Source organism: Coprinopsis cinerea (assembly GCF_000182895.1).
Source record: "Coprinopsis cinerea okayama7#130 chromosome 4 map unlocalized cont3.4, whole genome shotgun sequence".
NCBI lineage: Eukaryota > Fungi > Basidiomycota > Agaricomycetes > Agaricales > Psathyrellaceae > Coprinopsis > Coprinopsis cinerea.
This window is the reverse complement of record NW_003307541.1, coordinates 3,214,158-3,230,961: the sequence shown is the minus strand read 5'-3', so window position 1 is coordinate 3,230,961 and position 16,804 is coordinate 3,214,158. Positions and strand designations below refer to the sequence as shown.

Genomic DNA, 16,804 nt, shown 5'->3' with positions numbered 1-16,804 from the left:
TCACTCTTCTCTGTGTGTGAATCGGTCGCGGGGGATTCGCACCTTTTTTGCAACTTCTAATTGGTTCTTGCTGGCAGACTGGGGGCTGGGAACGACGACTGCCATTTCAATTGGCATGTGTAGCGTTGCTGTCTCATGATCGTAACACAGTCGGGACCGGCGCTCATTGGTCGAGCGGACTCTGTGCTGCAGACAGGATTACGCGCTTCATGCGTAATCTGCGTAACCCCTTTTTGTTAAATTCGACGCGTGACGCTGGATGATGCTGGACAGATGGCTTTCTGTCTTCACTCAACCACGTTCCATTGAATTTCAGGGTTCTCCATCCGTGACGCATCCCTGCATACTTACTCTTCATCTCTTCGATTCTTCTCTTTATCTACATTGTGCATTCTTATTTCGTTTTCGTCTTTCTCTGTTCACGGAAGCTGGCCAACCCGTTCTTCCCCCACCGATCAGGAGATGCATGGATCGACCAATGTCGTCATTGCTCTTCTGTGCTTCGTTTCTTTTGTGCGCCTGTCAATTTCGCATCGGCTCTGCTTTCCACCTCCGAGAGCCGCGTTGCAACGACGGGCAATGCATACTTACTTTCACCCTTCTTACACGCCCTCCGTTTATTTCGTTCGTCGGCTCTTACTGTTGATCAGAAGCTGAGGATCCTGATCAGTCGTTGGATGGCGGGCGTATTCCGTCCCGAAATCCGACGGCCGACCCTCTATTCAAGGTGTTGGGCTATCGTGATGGTAGCTTGCTGCCCTCTTCTATTGGTTAAGAGGAGTAGCAACGGCCTTGATGTGGGATGCCCTCTCTTCCTTCGAGCTGCTGCGGACGGAGAGAAGACGCCGATTGCTCTAGGGCGGAAGCTCCGATTGGCTCGCTGTTTGCGCCGAACCAATCAGAAGCCTTCGTGTCTACCTGCCCGTTCCCCTTACCTTTCCCGGGTATCGAATTCTGCGCCCTCTAATCATTCATTTTGGATCTTCCTTTGTGCGATTCCTTTTCTTTGACTTTTGGCTTCTTGACCCACCACTTTCAATCCCGTTTTCTTATGCCCTCTCGGGTTTCGGCTGCACCTTGGGTTTTCGCTGTAGACCTTGGATACCCGTCAGGGCATCTGGGATCTGCATTATGGATTGATGGCGGGACCAGACGTTGCCTTGAGGTTCACGAGTTGGCCGCTCGTGAATCGCCGCACCATATGGTTGGATAGGGGTACAAACTACATAAACGACTGATTTTGGCATGTGTGGAGCTGGCCCCTCCTGTGTTCCTGCGGCATTGGCATGCGAAGTAAACCCGATTCGGATATGTTTTCTTTAATTATCTGCTCCCCTTCTATTATTCCAACGGTGATTTCCTTTGGAATATTTGTCTCCGCACGTTGAAAGCGCGGAGACTTTTGGGGTATACCGTTCGATACCTCCTTTGCGCCCTTTCGTTCGCTTTCCGCTTGGATCGTCGTGGAGCCCGGCGTCATTTCGCTGTTTCTAAATTCAAGTTTGTTATGCTTTCCACCCTTGATTCTGGTGGAGCCCTCGAGGAATCTTATCTTTCATTCGCATTCATAACGAACTGCCTGTTCGTTGCTGGTTGTTCTAGAGGCGAAAGGCGCCCCCTTTAAGTCTACCTTCCGCGTTCTTTGGAATCTTTCTGTTATCTTCATTTTCCCCGAGGCGAATGTGTTGCTTTTTCAGTCAATTAATTATCGGTCTTCTTTGATTTTGGCGGAGCGAGTATACTGATTCCTCGTTACTTCTACAGATCTCAAGCGGAGGTTTTCTGTCCTGTTGCTGCACCAAGGTTCGTTTTGTTCTGTTCTACACTTCTCTTTTCGCGCTTGGAGACTGCCTATTGAGTCCCGGGGAACCCTTTCTGTCCACACTTTGCCGCCTACCGCGTCCTCGTCGGCTTTAATTCGAGACACCGGGTACGAGGTGTTGTGAGGGCATCCATCACCACGGTCTTGGACATGAATTGATGGCACGCTCACATCCATCCATCTTTCTGGGGGTCACACACTCAAAAACCTATGACGATGACGATAGGTGTTCGTCCCAAAGCGATGGCCAGCACCCTCTTTTTTGCATTCCGTTTGCTTCATCGCTTCGGCTTGAGCCCTTGCGCTGTTTTTGCATGCACGAGTCGCTTTTGAGTTTGGGTTTGAAAAAATGTACCCCTTTCATCATCGTTGAGTCTTGCTTGATTCTCTGCGATTTTGATTGGCCGCGGCGTCCTTGTGCAATTCCCGTTCCTGCTTTCGATTCTGAATTTATTGGGAGCCCCTACGTGGCTGGTACTCTGGGACCCGTAGTACGATTCAAGTCGTTCTATGTTGGTTTTGAGTACTAGCTACAGGGTTAGCTTCACTCTTTTTCCCGCTCTTGAGTCTTGACCTCGACTTGAGGATCTGGGTTACGTTAGGCTTGGCTGACGTCATATTTTTAGTGGGTTGATTAGTGCGACCGTGTCCCGCAAGTGACGTCATCGTCATGAGCTCAATCGTACTCCGTGAACGGAAGGGGTCTGTCGAGGATCGAGAGAAGCTGGGAATCTGCGGTTTGGATTCGACGTACACGGAGTGTGGAAGAGAAGGAGAAGAGTATAGGCAATATGGAAATTATCGTGGATGGTGGAATTTGAGAGGACTATATTCGATTTCAGTTAATTTCGTTATTCTGTGCGTACTAGTACACCCACCCCATTTCGCTTCGCTTTGCAAGTTTGAATGGGTCATTCGCTCATTGTGGACTGCGTTTACATGCGGCGGTTTCTTCACTTCCTTCCCCGGACGCTGTTTTTGTATCTTGTATTGATGTAGTTGGAGATCGAGTGATGTATGTGCTTTGGTTGCAGTGACATTTTGTATCCGTCGCTTCTATCATGTTTGGTGTGGAGCCCCTCTGGTCAGCGGCTTACTGCTGTTGGAAGGTGGAGTAGTACGCTACTGGACTTGGTGCGTAACGAAGTATCGTGTATTGGTGTTTATGTCGCTGGTAAGTGTCGTGTATAGTAAATGGAAATATTCCGACCGTTTATTTATTTCTTGAGAGGGAGGGGGGGTTTTCAGATCGTGCGTGGGGAATCGAAGGTAGGGGTGTAGGAACATGAGGATGCGAAAGCTGGTCCCGGTGTTTTATTCTTTGGATTTTCGTTGAATTGAGTTCCGTTTCCTACTGTTCAGTCCCGGTCATTGGTTCAAACTCGAGGTGGAGTGGAGATCGTGATGGAGGTGGGACAGGTGGGGTTGGAGGTTGGGCGCTAATCTACCATTCCATGACGCAGTGATTCTCTATTTGAGGTAGCACGTGGGATGTGAAGGTTAAAGTTTCATCTCCCAGTCTTTAAGTGCTCAATTCCATCAAGCGGATATCCCTGCCTGTATGTAACGAAACGAGGAAAATGGTAGAATGGAACTAAGAATAGGCTTGAGATTGGCTTTTCACCATTCTCGGTGTTGTTGAGTGGATATGGATAGCCTCGATGATTATCGCATTCGCTACACGCCTTATGTTTATCTTTTACTGATAGATGGAAGTAGGTGATGTAGATGACGATATCTGCTGCAGTTTGACGGCAAAAACTTTTCAGGACTCGCAGGCTGAGTCGGAGGCCAGTCCGACGATGTCACTTTGCTTTTGAAGTGTGTATTGGCAGCGAGGGTTGTGTCGACGTCAAGAATGTGATGTGCGATTTACTGTCGAAAAAATGTGAAAAGGTTTGTTGGAAGTGTCAGACGCTCGATGAGAAGTGGGAAGAAAAGGAACACTGTGAGGCAATGGGAATGAGAGAAGTTGCAACTTGTCAGTCTTTTCGAGCGAGAATGTGATGCGGTGGCCGTGGCCGAGTGGGTTGATGTCGATGATGCCGTATGACTTTTTTCCCCTGTCATGTTCAGAGTTCTTGGTTCACGTTAACGGTTAGCGTTCGTTCTCTAGGGTTCTATCGGATATCGGCCAGATGTCAGTGGCAGGAGTCCTAGACGGAACTTCTTTGAATATACACGCGATCGGCGAAGGGGAATATATTAAGAATAACGAAGATGGTGTCATATACCTATGTCACAGTACGGGTCTTCTACTGCAGTGATGTCTTTGGGATGACATAGTGACACGTTCTTCGACCATCAAGCGCGAATGGTCGAAGTAATTGAGTCTTCTAGTCCGCCTGGTAGTCAGCATAGATTTATGTGAAGAAGTGAAAGATCCTTTTCTGTGTGGCCAATCGTCGTAGGCGATGATGCTGTTTATTACAAAATCGATCAAGTCTGGAATGACTTCCTTCAGCGCTTGTGATTCTGGTGTAGGTAGCACTGTGGCCGCATCCTACGTTGTTCCTAGTCTCTCATAGCGTATTTATTAACTGATCGGAAACTCGAACAGACGCGGACAGACCGTATCGCAGGTCCCCCGCGCGAACGGTCTGCCACAGTCAGCTTGGTGTCACGGCTGGTAGGAAGGTCAGAGTAACATTCTATGTGCGCTGATGTTCTAAAACGGAGTCGGCGTCCTCAAAGCGCCTATTTGCATCTCAGAAGGCCTGCTGACCGATGTCCAGAGCGTTCGATGTCACGGGCGCTAATTTTAGTCCAGGCTGTCCAGCCGTGTGAAGTAATCTTCCCGTTCTTGTTCTCAGTCGCGTTCTCCTCTATGTAATTCAGTGCTAGGTCTTCTAGACCTGATGTTGTAAAACTTTGACAGACGACGACTTTTTCACTGAAGGTACATACATATATTTCTCGACTTGGGTTATGGGTAATTAAACGGTGATTGGTTACTTTGAAGCCTCGTCGTTCTATGTTTGACGCACGGAATTTGCGCACGCACGTCCATGTCTCACCTTGTCTATGTCAGGCGAGTCGGAGTCGGAGTAGAGACGTTGGCTTCCTGGAGGACTTCGATGTCTAGCCATTGGTCAATGTCGACAACATAGGGTTGTGTTTTTAGATTTCTCTCGTTACCCGTGATTCTCTCGCTGCCGTGCGTACGTTTTTTCTGGATAGATTCCTCCTGTTCTCGGTCGAATTCCCTGCTCCTGTCACTCGCTACTAGTGACTTACTGTCTGCCAGACTGTCTGATTGAGTTTCTGGAACTGCAGGATCGTCTTCTTCGATCGATCTCGGGCTCTGGAACCTTGCTCACATACTTGAAGGAATGAAGATTGTGATGGGGTGACGGGGATTGGGATTGGGCCACGGGTTGAATTTGGATGGAATTGACGTGTGGCTTGGGTTCAATGAACAGTCGTTGGAAAGCGGGGGTCAGCGTTATTGAACTTTATGCGTTATTGCAGGGTCCTATGTTGGGGAGGTGATATGATATGATATTGATACCTTCGCGATGCCTTGCGCTCGGTCGGTTCGGGTTCGAGGTTTAGGTTTGGAATTCTGACGGAAATACTCGCATTCGAGCACGTTTAAAATAACTACACAGAGAGTCGAGACGGGCGACTGGGATAAATTTAACTTTAGAGAGGACTCAGGTGAGATCTGGCCGGTATCGCCGCCAATTTAAAGTGTGTTCTAACACTGCCTCCCGCCTCTCTCTTCTGTCCGTCAAGTCCAGCTTTCAAGATTCTAATAGCAGTGGTCTGAGGTTTCTTTCTCCCTCTCTTTCGCTGGAAATACCGTCATCCACATTCCGGAATCCGAGATCATCGCTCAAGGTGCTGCGGACGAGCGCTACTTATAATGCCTTTTCGGCTGTCGTTAGGGTACACAAGAAGCTCGGTGCGCGGTGCGTAGATGTTGTGAATTCGACGATAAGCGACGCGAGGTGAGAGCTTGAACTTCAAGGTAGACGCCTTCCTAGATCTTTCGTCCTATGTACATACACCTCAATGGGTTGATTAGCTAGCTACCTAGTACTAGTACCGTGCTCATGCCTACTCTCTCCAGCCTTCAATTATGTACATACATACCTCCTTGGATTTGGATTTCGACCGCCTATATATATGTGACGTCGTTCTCCTGCCTTTCTAGGCGCACACACGTCGTGACGGCACCCTCTAGATTGAAAAGAAGAGGAAGAGATTCCCAAGTTCGACTCTGGAAGTAGTTCTTTGATTTCTTTACCCAAAAATCCCATTTAATTTAGAGAGATCGATCATCAAGGTTTTTGACAGGTGGACAGGGGATCGTGATTAGGTATGTAGGACCTTGGATCTGGGTTCGGGGGGTTTCGCCATCCATGGTATTGGTTTTTTTTTTCGCAATGGATGGTGAGGGTTATCTATCAATATCGTGCGCAGTGCTCCTTTGATCTCGTTGGAAGGACGAGAGGAAGTGGATGATCAGTTGAGCTGGTTGGTGGCCTTGCACGCTGTGTTATGTATGGATATGCGCGTATGGGACGTGGGATGCACTAAGACGAGGGGGTGTCTGATTCTGGATTTAGATCTGAGAGAAGCGAGCCGCCCGTAGGCTTTTTGGGCCACCTTAGCAACCGGGATTGGATTGGGTTTGTTGCCAGCTCGTGCAGCCGTGGGTGCCGAGTAGGAGAGCGCTATCCCAGCAGGCAGGATGGGATGAACCACGTTGTGGGTTTGGCGGGCTTTCGCTACTGGGTGATAACGTGATGTTATGTATGCAAAGGAAGGATACGATGCGTATGTTTTTAGAGTTCGGTTAGAGTGCGGATGCCGGTTGTCGATGAGAAAGAACTCAAATGAGTGAAGTGTTTTGGGGAAGGGATGGGTTGAGGTCTGAAGTTTGAAGCGAGGAGGGTACTAGGGTACATTGAGGCGGGTGCGATTCCGAGCTAACCGTCTGCCGCGTGCGTTCTGATGGCGATTCCGGAATGGAATATTGAGGTATGTGAGTCATGGTCGATCCTCGAGGCAATGAATGATGACTGAGCAGGGGCTCGAGGCTCGCAGGCAAGTCAGTGTGAGTAGCTAGACTGCGCATAATGTACATTGTTTCTTTTTCTCTATGAGAGTCGGTACCCGGTCTCGTCGACCCCCGATCATTTGGAAGCTTTTGAGGGTAAGGACTGTGGAAAGCTGTGTCTGAGATTACACACACCCCGGGATTCGATTTGGGATGATGATGATGATGAAAAAGGGTATCGTTTAATATTTACGCGGCCTTATGTAAGGGGGAAGAAGGAGAAGGGGGATCTGGAAAGGGAAAAGAAGGGTGACAGGAAGATCTGAGCCCGGTCATCTCTTTCCTTTTCTTGGCCACATATAACCTACCCTTTTAGCCTAACGTCATTGGTTTGGCATCGCATCTTCTCATCCCCAACCACTGACGACCCCTCTTTTTTTCTTCTTCTAACGATTACAACTTACCCCCGTCGTTCCTCTCTCTGCCCTTTCCTTTAAATTGACCATCGTGAGTTGGGTTTCGCTTTCCACTTTCCACATACCCACCCCACTGCCCCCGCCGCCGGATCTCGTGCTCATCCTCTCTCCACGCGGTCTTTGTGCTAACGACAGCCCTTTGACAGTAGTCGAGGATTCGTAGAAGAACTTCTTCGATACGCTTTCAATCGTTGACTGTAGTCGGCGACTAGCCTATTTGTTGGGACTCGCGCGCGTATAGCTCTTGGCCTTTGCGTAGCTCCACACAAAGGGCCCATTGACCAAAGTCAGCATCATCCGGCTCCACAAATTTCTGACGCCGACGGTTACGCCACCAAGACTCATTGCAGTGACCGCTTTTTTGCATTTCTCGATCACAACTCCAACCCTTGCAGTCGCCTTTCAAACTCGACCTCTCATCGACGTGCTCTGCGACTTGCCTCTGTGAATATTCTTCGACATCGACGACCACTACAACCAACGACGAGCAAAGATAACAGGCATTAGGAAAGGAACCAGGATGGGTGGAGATCACAAGTGTCCCGTTTGCCAAGCGACATTTACGAGGCCTCAGCATGTAGCGAGGCATATGCGTTCTCGTGAGTAGCGGTTTTCTTTTGAAAGGCTTCTGTTCCGCTACGCCCTGTTATATGTGTGTGGGTCTCTGAGTCGCTCCAATGGGCGTGTGGAGGCTCGAGGAGGGGCTAGGAAATCCACATGCGTTACGCGATTGTTTCAGGAGCGGATAGGCCACGATTTTCGATGCAGTGGCGTCGTTGGGGCGATTCCTGGCACGCTGGAGCTCGAGCCGTGGTCTCATCTTTGCGTCTCCACCGTGTCGTGGGGGTGGGGCGGGGTAGCGGTCTAGCCTGACGACCCTTGCGATTCGACTTTGATTCTAATCTTGTCTTTTGGGCTGGTGTAACTGACTTCTATTCTTTGTCCAATAGACACTGGAGATCGACCTTACAAGTGCCAGTATTGCGGAGACCAGTTTGCAAGGAGGTGAGCCACGTTCCAGCCGTTCGTTTCTCTGGGAGAATAGTGTTTGGACCCCTTTCACCCTTCTTCACTGTTCTGCAATGTTCTTTTTCGTCGTTTTGTTGGACCAGGCGGACGGCGGGACCTCGTCTGGACTCTTCAATTGTTGTGCATTGGGCTCTCCGACATTGTCGGCGTCAAAGAGCAGAACGTGCTGGAATGCGCGCGCTGGGATTTTCGATGGATTTCGATGTGGTCGCTTCGTCGACGCAATCTATGACGTATGCGGCGGCACATCGAATGTTGCGACTGCCGCAATTGGTTCCGGTCCCCGACCCCGGCGGCGGCATCGGACCCGTTTCGCACAATCGCGATCTCTCGGTGCGCCCCGCCGTCCTCTTTCCGCTACCCTTTTGGTTCAACATTCATCGCTGTGAATTCACCGCAGCATACTCTTCTTGCTCCTCTCCATTCTCTATGAATCTTCTTGCATGGACCGACACTGATCTGGGGTGCTTTTTTGTCTAGTGATTTGCTGTCGCGTCATGTCAACAAGTGTCATGCGAATGAGAAACCGATAACGGGGGGCACGACTGGAAGACGGAAAGGGAGTGCGTCATTGACTAGGGCGACGACAAGCAAGCAAGCTTGTGACCAGTGTGTCCAAAGTAGTCTGCCATGTGACGGTAGCAACCCTTGTGGTATGTATCTGTCTATCAACTCAATTGGTCCCAGTATTCTGATCTTTTGCTTTTGTACTAGCTAAATGTGTCCAACGGAAATATCGCTGTACCTACGTCAAGTTCCATCGACAAACTGCGCCTGTTGGGCCAGGCCATAATCCAAATCCTACACTACCGCCAGCCCGCCATGAACAACCTCACACTTCAGTAATGGGCGTGTCCTCGCTGCCTCCAGTCAGCATCACGCACAGTACAGGCTCGCTATCGAACGTCGGTACAGGCAGCGGTGTACGATTCCCACCACTCTACTCCAGCGCTAGCCCAGTGGACGACTTTTATCACCTCCCACCACCAACAGGCTACACCACCACATCTACCCACCCCACCACCGCTGATCCCTCTTCCCTCTATGGATCTGCGTACACGGCGCGGATCCCACCCATCGATGATGGAGATGTATACGGCAACAGGCCAGGTACGGCTTCTAGCGCGGGCTCGAGTTCTGCGAGCGGCCATGGTCACGGCTCGACAACGACCAACTGGCACCACCAGCCCTCAACTACGTATGGTGGACACCTCGATCGACACCACGAGCCTAGAGCTCTACACGCCCACGGGCACCATCAGCAACACCCACTCTCGCAACACCAATCCCTCGGGTCACACCCATCCTCTGCAGTACAGCCATCGCACATGCAGAGCCAGTGGTCCAGTCGCGTTGGGACGGCGGCTGGAGGCGGTGATACCGGTGGAGGCGGCGGGGGAGGAGGAGGCGGAACGTCGTATGCATCTTCGCATGGTAATAGTTTTGTTTACTACCATTAAAAGTAACATAGTACTAAACCTTGTTTTTTTCCCTCTTTTTTCGATGCATACGTTTTTTTACGACGCGAACGTTGCTGTGGGGTATATGTGTGTGTTGCGGCACGTCCCCTCCTCCCTTTCGTCTTTTCTGTTTATTTTATATCCCTCCGTCCCTCCTCGCTCGTATTGGATACTGGTTGCACGCGCGTTCCTTCCTCTGCTTCTCGAACGATGTCGCGGGTTTGCCTGCCCGTCTGGTTGGGTTGCCTGTGGCGATTATTATGCCCCTTCTTTTTTATTTTTATTTTCTTTTGCATTTTCATTTTTCTTTTCCTTTTCGCTCTTCTTCTCGTGACTGATGCCCTGAATTATATCGATTCGATGATACCCTCAACTTACCCAAATGCGATATCCCTCCTGGGATTCGCGGTGTGCCCTGTACGCCCTCATCGCCCTGATTTTTGATCAACTCGCTTTGTTTTTATTTTTGGTTGCCGGTCTTCCTTTCGTGCTAACCCTTTTCTGTTCGTTTTCTCTTCTCGCTTGCCCTTTCTTCCTCCGCCTTTTGACTTCCAAACTTCGATTCTTCCTGTCATTTCTGGCCTTTCACCTTTCAAACCTTTCGTTGGCGATTTGATTTATCTTATTCCATTCTCCTTGTCGCTCTGTTCTTGTGGCTTTCTGGCTTGTTTGCCTTTGTGGTCCGCTGAATTTGCGATGTCTCTGTGACCGACGGATGGGTGGATGGATTTATGGCGGTGATGGTTAAATGTTTTGTTCTTTGGTTTATGTCCGCTTTCTTGTTATGTCCGCAAACTTTGGGTATTCTTGGTATTTTGCGATGTTCTTCTCGTTATTCCCGCTCCTTTGGACCTCTCATTATTTCCATACCTTTGGACTTGTCGTTATCTCTGCGACTTGGGCCTTTTTTCTTTCGTCATCTTTCGCTATCGCCCGGACATCGTAACTCGACATGGGATCTCTCTCATTATCTTTCATCCACTTCTGATCCATTCATCTATCGACTAACCATATTCGTTCTAATTCTTCCTCGTCTTTCTTCTGTCTTCTTTCCTTCTTTCCCTTTTTGCCTTTTTGCCTCTTTACCTTTGCCACAGATCTAGAACCGCTCGACATCAACGCGCACGCTCAAACCTTTCGGGACCTATTCGCAGAGGACTTTGGTACCGTTCCCGGTTCCTCGACGAACGCTACGGGTGTAGTGAATCCTGCTGCCGTCAATCCCAATGCCCATGCCAATGCCGCGAGTGTGAACATGAACATGGGCATGAGCCCCAATGCCAACGTTAACCTGAACGCCAACGCTAACATGAACGCGAACGTGGCGAACGCCAATCAGAGCAGCGGGTTCAGAAGCAGCTCGTCTCCGGTGATGCGAGGAGGGGATGGAGGTGTTAGTGATGGTGGGAGTAGTGATGGGGGCCATAGTGGACATAGTGTGGGTGTTGGTGGTGCTGGGCAGCAGAGGGCTGGGGCTGGGTCTGGGTATGTGGCTGGTGGGAGGGGTAGGAGGCGACTTGTGAGTTACGGTTTTCCTTTGCGTGATGAACCGTGGTGCTGACGTTATCTTTGTAGCTTAATGATTTGGCTGGAACGACTGGTGGAGACCCGTATACATTCCAGTATGGGCAGAGGAGGGCTAGAGCTGGTTCGACGGCTAGTACTTCGTCGACCAGGCCTAGTACCCAGCATGGGTTTGATAGTGTGAATCCTAGTCCTTTGATTACAGGTACGTCATATCTGCTCTAAATCTAATCTAATTGAGACTAACTGTATCGCGTTCTGCCACTACTCTTACTTCTACCGTTCTCCATCTCCTTCTACCACTACTACTTCAACGGATCCACCCCTACGGCTCTACCTTTAGCTCAAACCCTCGCTTCGAACACGAGCCAACCAGGTTCAGCAACCAACACGACCTTCTCCAACGCCTTCAATTCGCTCTCATTGGACGACCAACAGGCTCTAGCTTCCCTCGTCGGTTCAGACGGACGGAATCTGGGTTTGTTCCCGCATCTTACTGGCGCCAGTGGGGGAAGCGAGTCGAGTGATCCGGACGCTACGCCACTCGCCATGCCGAGCCAGCAGCAACGTGCGTCGCAGACAGGGGCTGGACCTGGGTTCTCTCCTATCCAAAGACCAGTCTCGAGTTTGGCGGCGCTGCCTCCGAGCAGTTATTTGAATTCTGTGTGGCAGCAGGGGGCGCAGGGAGCGGGTGCGAATGATACGGATACGTTTGGGTGGGGTGCTCATCCGGGCTCTGGTTCGGTGTTTGGGACTGGGACTGGGTGGACGCCAGGGGGTTTACTCGCCGACTTCAACTTTGGCAGTGGCGATAATTCGAATTCAAATGCGTCGTCGAATCCGGACGGCTCGTCGGGTGACCAGAACTCCGGTTCGAATCCGGGAGCAGGAGGAGGAGGCGGAGGGTCGTTGGGTTTGCCGAGTGTGGGTGGAGGAGGGTTGGGGTTGTTCCCTGGGTTTGGGCCGACGGGGTTGACGCCTACGCCTGGGAAGGAGGTGGATGCCAACCAGATGAAGGAGTTCTGGAAGATGTATATGAAGACGCCGTTGACGGGGCCTGGGTTCGATGCTGGAGCTCAGCATCAGGTTGGAGGAGGAGGCAACTCGGAGGGAGATGGAAATCCTGGTCATTCGTCCTCGAATAGCGGTGATCATAATTCATCCGGCAACCACAACAACTCGTCTTCGAACCCTGCTCCTGGGACGCCTGGGTATCGCCGGCCTAGGGTGGCGTCTCTCCCGTCTAGCAACTCTACGCCCAAGCTGCACCGGGACGGCGCCGTCGCTCACCTGCAGCATCTCCAGCAACAGCTGCACCAACAAGGCAAGCTAGGTGCTCTAGGCCCGATGAGCTCGTTGCGGACCACGCTGCATGGGCCGCTCGGTGGTGATGGACCCCCAGGACAGAACAACCAGGGCAACATGCCTGGTCATCAGGAGGACTTGGCTTCGTATGGCGCTGCGGTGCTAGCGCGCAAGGCGCCTGTGAATCTCAGCTTGGCGAGGGCGCTGGAGAGGATGAAGCGGCATCAGCAGCAGGGTGGAGGTGCTCATTCGAATCGGCCGTCCAACCTCTCGTATGGGGGAAGTACGACTGCTTCGTCTGGCAGCCCGAGTCTTTCGTCGAGGGAGTCGAGTGTGGGTGTGGATGGCCAGCAGCAGCAGCAGAGGGTGGATGGTGGCGGTGGGGATGTGAGGATGGGCAGTGCGGAGGCGGAGGGGGAGAGGGTGGTTAGGCCTAGGCCGTCGGTGAAGAGGCTTGCGTCGAGTGTGCTGGAGAATGAGGTCGTCAAAGTTGGGAGGTTTGATGGAAAGGATGGTGACGCCACCACTGCGGCAGGGGATGTCACGATGAGCTCGCCGAGTCGGGGAGGATCGCCTCTCGTTGCGCCTATACCCTCTGCGCCGTTTGCTTTGCCGCCAGCGTCGGATGACGGGGACGCGATGCAGAAGGCGGCGAGTACGAGTAGCGCGAAGTTCCCGCCTCCTGGATCTTTGGCGGGTGATTCGGCGCAGATTTCTCCGCCTAGTTCTTCGTCGGCTCCTCCCATGGGTTTGGCTGCGTCGACGGGGTTGCCGTTTCCCGGGGGAAGGTCTTCGACCGGTTCCGGCGGGATGAGTCTGTTGGAGAGGAGGGCGAGGGGTGGGATGGGAGGTGGGCCTGTTCCTGTTGCATTGGCCGATGCGGCTACTCAATAAAGGTGTGTAGGTTTGTTGAAGCGCGCGTGTGTCCAATTTGCTAATGACTTTCAACAGCGTCCTTCGAAAATGTCGCTACAGCCGCTCATTCCCTTCGGCCTTCGTTACTGCGTTACCATTCGCCCGACGCTCGCTCAATCAGATACCAACACACTAGACCCTCTTCCACTTCCCTTCCTTATTCGCTTCCAGCTATCGCCTTTGACAAGTCCTTTCCGGGCTCTGTTGCAAGGATAAGACGCCCGAGTCTAATTCCCCTCTCCCGCCCCTCTTGCGTGTCTGACGTTCAAAATCCATTCGTCGACCAGCAATCCTGCGTTCACACCTCAATTCGTCATCACGCGTCTTGAAAACACTCGCATCGAGATCTCTCCCTCTTCTCGACCGGTCGAAGGTCCAACGGCCGGCAGATCGAAGATGGCAAAATGAAAGGCATGGGTGGACGCTCTTCTGATCTTACATGAAGGAGAGAAGATCTTTCTCTACATTAAAGTTAACGGCCCCGTTTGTTAGATTCGGGATTCAGATTCGGGATTCCGTGGACCCTGGTGTGGGATTTGAAGCAACCCCTTCGGTGGAGTTCTGTCACAAGTCAGGGTTGTTGGTTGCTAAGGGAGGTGGCTTTTTTGTGTGTTGTTGCGACGTTGGGTTTTGATTGGGTGGACGATCGTTCTGGTCGGAAGTTTCGTTGCTTCGTAGCCTTTTTATTCTCACTTTTTTGGCTTCCTTTCCCTTGGGCTTGTTGATCTGTTTATTGGGGTTGGGCATGGTGTTACGGGACCCATTTGCAGAGTCCGCGTTTGAGTGCTTTGGGGGGTGGTGGTGGACACTATATTGCCATTGGACTTTACTATATTTTTAGCGTGTACATGTTGTGCCGGGTTTCATGGACCCTCTGTCGTTTGATATTTTCTCTTGCTCATTTTCGAGTTACCCGTTCTTGAAGCGGTGGCATAGACGCTTGTACTGTACATTTGCATCCTTTGTTTCGTAGATGGCGTTCGCTCAAATCCCGCTTGTATTTTACTGCCTCTTGCCTAGTGTATAATAGTATATATTGCTTTCTTCTTGAAATCTTGATCTCTTTGACTTGTCAATTCCTCCTCTTATTTGGTATTTCCGCTGCTCAGAAGGACCTTTCGTAGAATGCCTTTCTCTCACATTGTCAAAACCTTGCTGGACTAATCCTTTTGCATATCTTCTCCGCCGTTTATCAAAATCAAAACGGACTTTTTGGCCTGTCCATGGCAAGTGACTGGCTGGGTTCTTGAAGCTAAACCATTTCCGGGTTGAGCGCATAACGAGATGACATGTACCAACGGCGCTTCCTTTTCCCAGAGGTGAGTAAAGCAGGGTGCTCGAAGATGACTTCTGACCGGTGTACTTACTCGACCAAATAGGGCTCGGGTCGAGACACGTCGGCGGTCTGATTGTCAACTCGATTGGTGTCAAATCTATTTGGTGGTTGGGTCAGACGACTCTCGAGTTTCCCTTAAGGTGAGTGGATTCCGGGTCATGGGTCCTCGCCGAAGCTCGCGAGCGGGGAGAAGGAATTGGAAGTTGCACATTACCGGTGGGCATCTAGAAACCGATCCCATGTCAGCGTCCTCGTGGCGAGGATGCGCGCGGGCTCCAGGAGAAGCAGTAAAGTCTGTGTCACAAGTAGAGAGCATTCCCGTCAAGTGCATATGTCAGCTTCCAGTTTTCACGAAGAAGCGTTGACTTCTACAGTAAGGTGGCGCACCGTGGTTAGTTCAACTTAGTTGGCTGACTATCTCGCCAATGGAATCGACGATTGAGATTCTTGTTGATGTAGAGTTCGGAAGAATCCGTGGCTTCGAACTTCGAGCCCCACCGCAGCGGCTAGTCCTTTTCGGTGTGATGTACGACAAATAGCACACGGATGAGAAGTGCGGGCTCGGTGCGACTTGATATGATTAGATTGCCGCTCGGGTATGATTTCAGTGCTGCGCATTGCTCCAACCGGTGATTTAGGACTCTGTTGAGTGGGGAATGTGGAGAGTGCACGCTGGCAATGTTCTTTCTGTGAGTCCTTGGAGGGTGCCAGGTACCCTGGCATATGGCCGCTCACCTGACTTCTCAAGGTCCGATGGGTCCAAAGATAGAAAGATAAGCGTGTGGTAATTGTACGGTTGACCAGTACATATACTGGCGGTACATACTTACATACACGTTCCAATGCCGTCAGTATGCTGGGAATGCGAATTAACGTTCCATCGTTTACTTTATTGCCTTGTCCAAGGCAGAGCGCTTTGCAGGGCGGCATCTGATCTCGACCCCAAGATCTACATGCTGAAAGGCGCGATCTAAAAGCCTGCCAATCGTCAGTTGAAGGCGTCATTCGAAAGCTGGCCCCACTATGTTGCAATCAATGGAGCATGTAAGAAGTGGCGACCCGCTTCACTCGGGGGATGTATAGCCGTTCGCTCACGACACTCCATGGTGGAGACCTTCCGCAGTCAGTGTCAATGCGCGAAACACTCAAAGGTCGCTGGGATCTCAGTTGCTGTAGAGTTGATGGAAAGCCCTTGGTAAGTAGGTTAGCAATGATCGAACGCCAGGGCTCAATAGAGCCTTCCACACTCTCATGCGGGGCACATTTGCCACTCGACGTGCGGAGAATAAGCGCTGATACCGACGGATGGACGGATCAATGGGCCGTTCCCAGCTTCACCCGTGGGATAACCCTCCTGCTCGATGCGGGTGAGAGTGGAACAGATGAAGTTACGCATGTATCCACACTCCGAGAAAGAATCTTCAGACTGTCACTAGACCTGAGAACAGGTTTTCCATTAGTGTCCAATAGGTCAGAAGGAGAGACCATACCTGACAGCTCTGCTTTGGTACTTATCGTTGAGGACCATACCATTGACGATCGTTCCAGTCGATGAACTAACCTCGCAGACGCTATTATGTGTCTATACTGCTCATTTATTTATTGTTACAGCTCTCCAAAGGCTGAACTATGCGTCACTGACGCAAGACGGCTCTCTTTAGTTCCCCAGGCTTCTGAATCGTGTAGACCTCTGGGATGTATGTTGCAGGACATGTAAAGGCGACTCGTGGGGTGGAAGCTCGTCGTTGGCTGCAGAGGGAGCCAGGTCATCGGGTGGGGGTTAACGGTTTGGTCGCCAAAGCTCCCAGCTGACATGGTAGTGTAGGACATGAATTAATCTGATGTCACACTCGACACCGAGGGAGATGGGGCCCCGATAATTGATTCACGCACAGCGCGAAATGATCTAATCTTTTCTGCAGGCGGCAG

At 51.1% G+C, this 16,804-nt stretch overlaps 5 protein-coding genes across 5 annotated transcripts; 3 read left to right on the top strand and 2 right to left on the bottom strand.

Moving 5' to 3' along the window:
• Positions 1–1,049: 1,049 nt before the first annotated feature.
• On the bottom strand, positions 1,050–1,480 carry CC1G_14497 (hypothetical protein; the record flags this gene model as incomplete). Its single annotated transcript, XM_002911453.1, has 2 exons — positions 1,050–1,273; positions 1,384–1,480. 2 exons carry the CDS (start codon positions 1,478–1,480, stop codon positions 1,050–1,052), a joined length of 321 nt encoding a protein of 106 aa, XP_002911499.1.
• Positions 1,481–2,100: 620 nt separating this feature from the next.
• CC1G_04057 (hypothetical protein) lies at positions 2,101–2,737 on the bottom strand (the record flags this gene model as incomplete). Its single annotated transcript, XM_001836692.2, has 4 exons — positions 2,101–2,330; positions 2,371–2,430; positions 2,577–2,648; positions 2,701–2,737. 4 exons carry the CDS (start codon positions 2,735–2,737, stop codon positions 2,101–2,103), a joined length of 399 nt encoding a protein of 132 aa, XP_001836744.2.
• A 250-nt stretch (positions 2,738–2,987) lies between these two features.
• Positions 2,988–3,982, top strand: CC1G_14496 (hypothetical protein; the record flags this gene model as incomplete). Its single annotated transcript, XM_002911452.1, has 5 exons — positions 2,988–2,996; positions 3,342–3,381; positions 3,551–3,626; positions 3,658–3,803; positions 3,939–3,982. 5 exons carry the CDS (start codon positions 2,988–2,990, stop codon positions 3,980–3,982), a joined length of 315 nt encoding a protein of 104 aa, XP_002911498.1.
• A 4,524-nt stretch (positions 3,983–8,506) lies between these two features.
• CC1G_14495 (hypothetical protein) lies at positions 8,507–9,795 on the top strand (the record flags this gene model as incomplete). Its single annotated transcript, XM_002911451.1, has 3 exons — positions 8,507–8,568; positions 8,816–8,898; positions 9,050–9,795. The coding sequence occupies 3 exons, from the start codon at positions 8,507–8,509 to the stop codon at positions 9,793–9,795; spliced, it is 891 nt and encodes a 296-aa protein (XP_002911497.1).
• A 767-nt stretch (positions 9,796–10,562) lies between these two features.
• CC1G_14494 (hypothetical protein) lies at positions 10,563–13,518 on the top strand (the record flags this gene model as incomplete). Its single annotated transcript, XM_002911450.1, has 4 exons — positions 10,563–10,605; positions 10,950–11,314; positions 11,371–11,524; positions 11,663–13,518. The coding sequence occupies 4 exons, from the start codon at positions 10,563–10,565 to the stop codon at positions 13,516–13,518; spliced, it is 2,418 nt and encodes an 805-aa protein (XP_002911496.1).
• Positions 13,519–16,804: the final 3,286 nt, after the last annotated feature.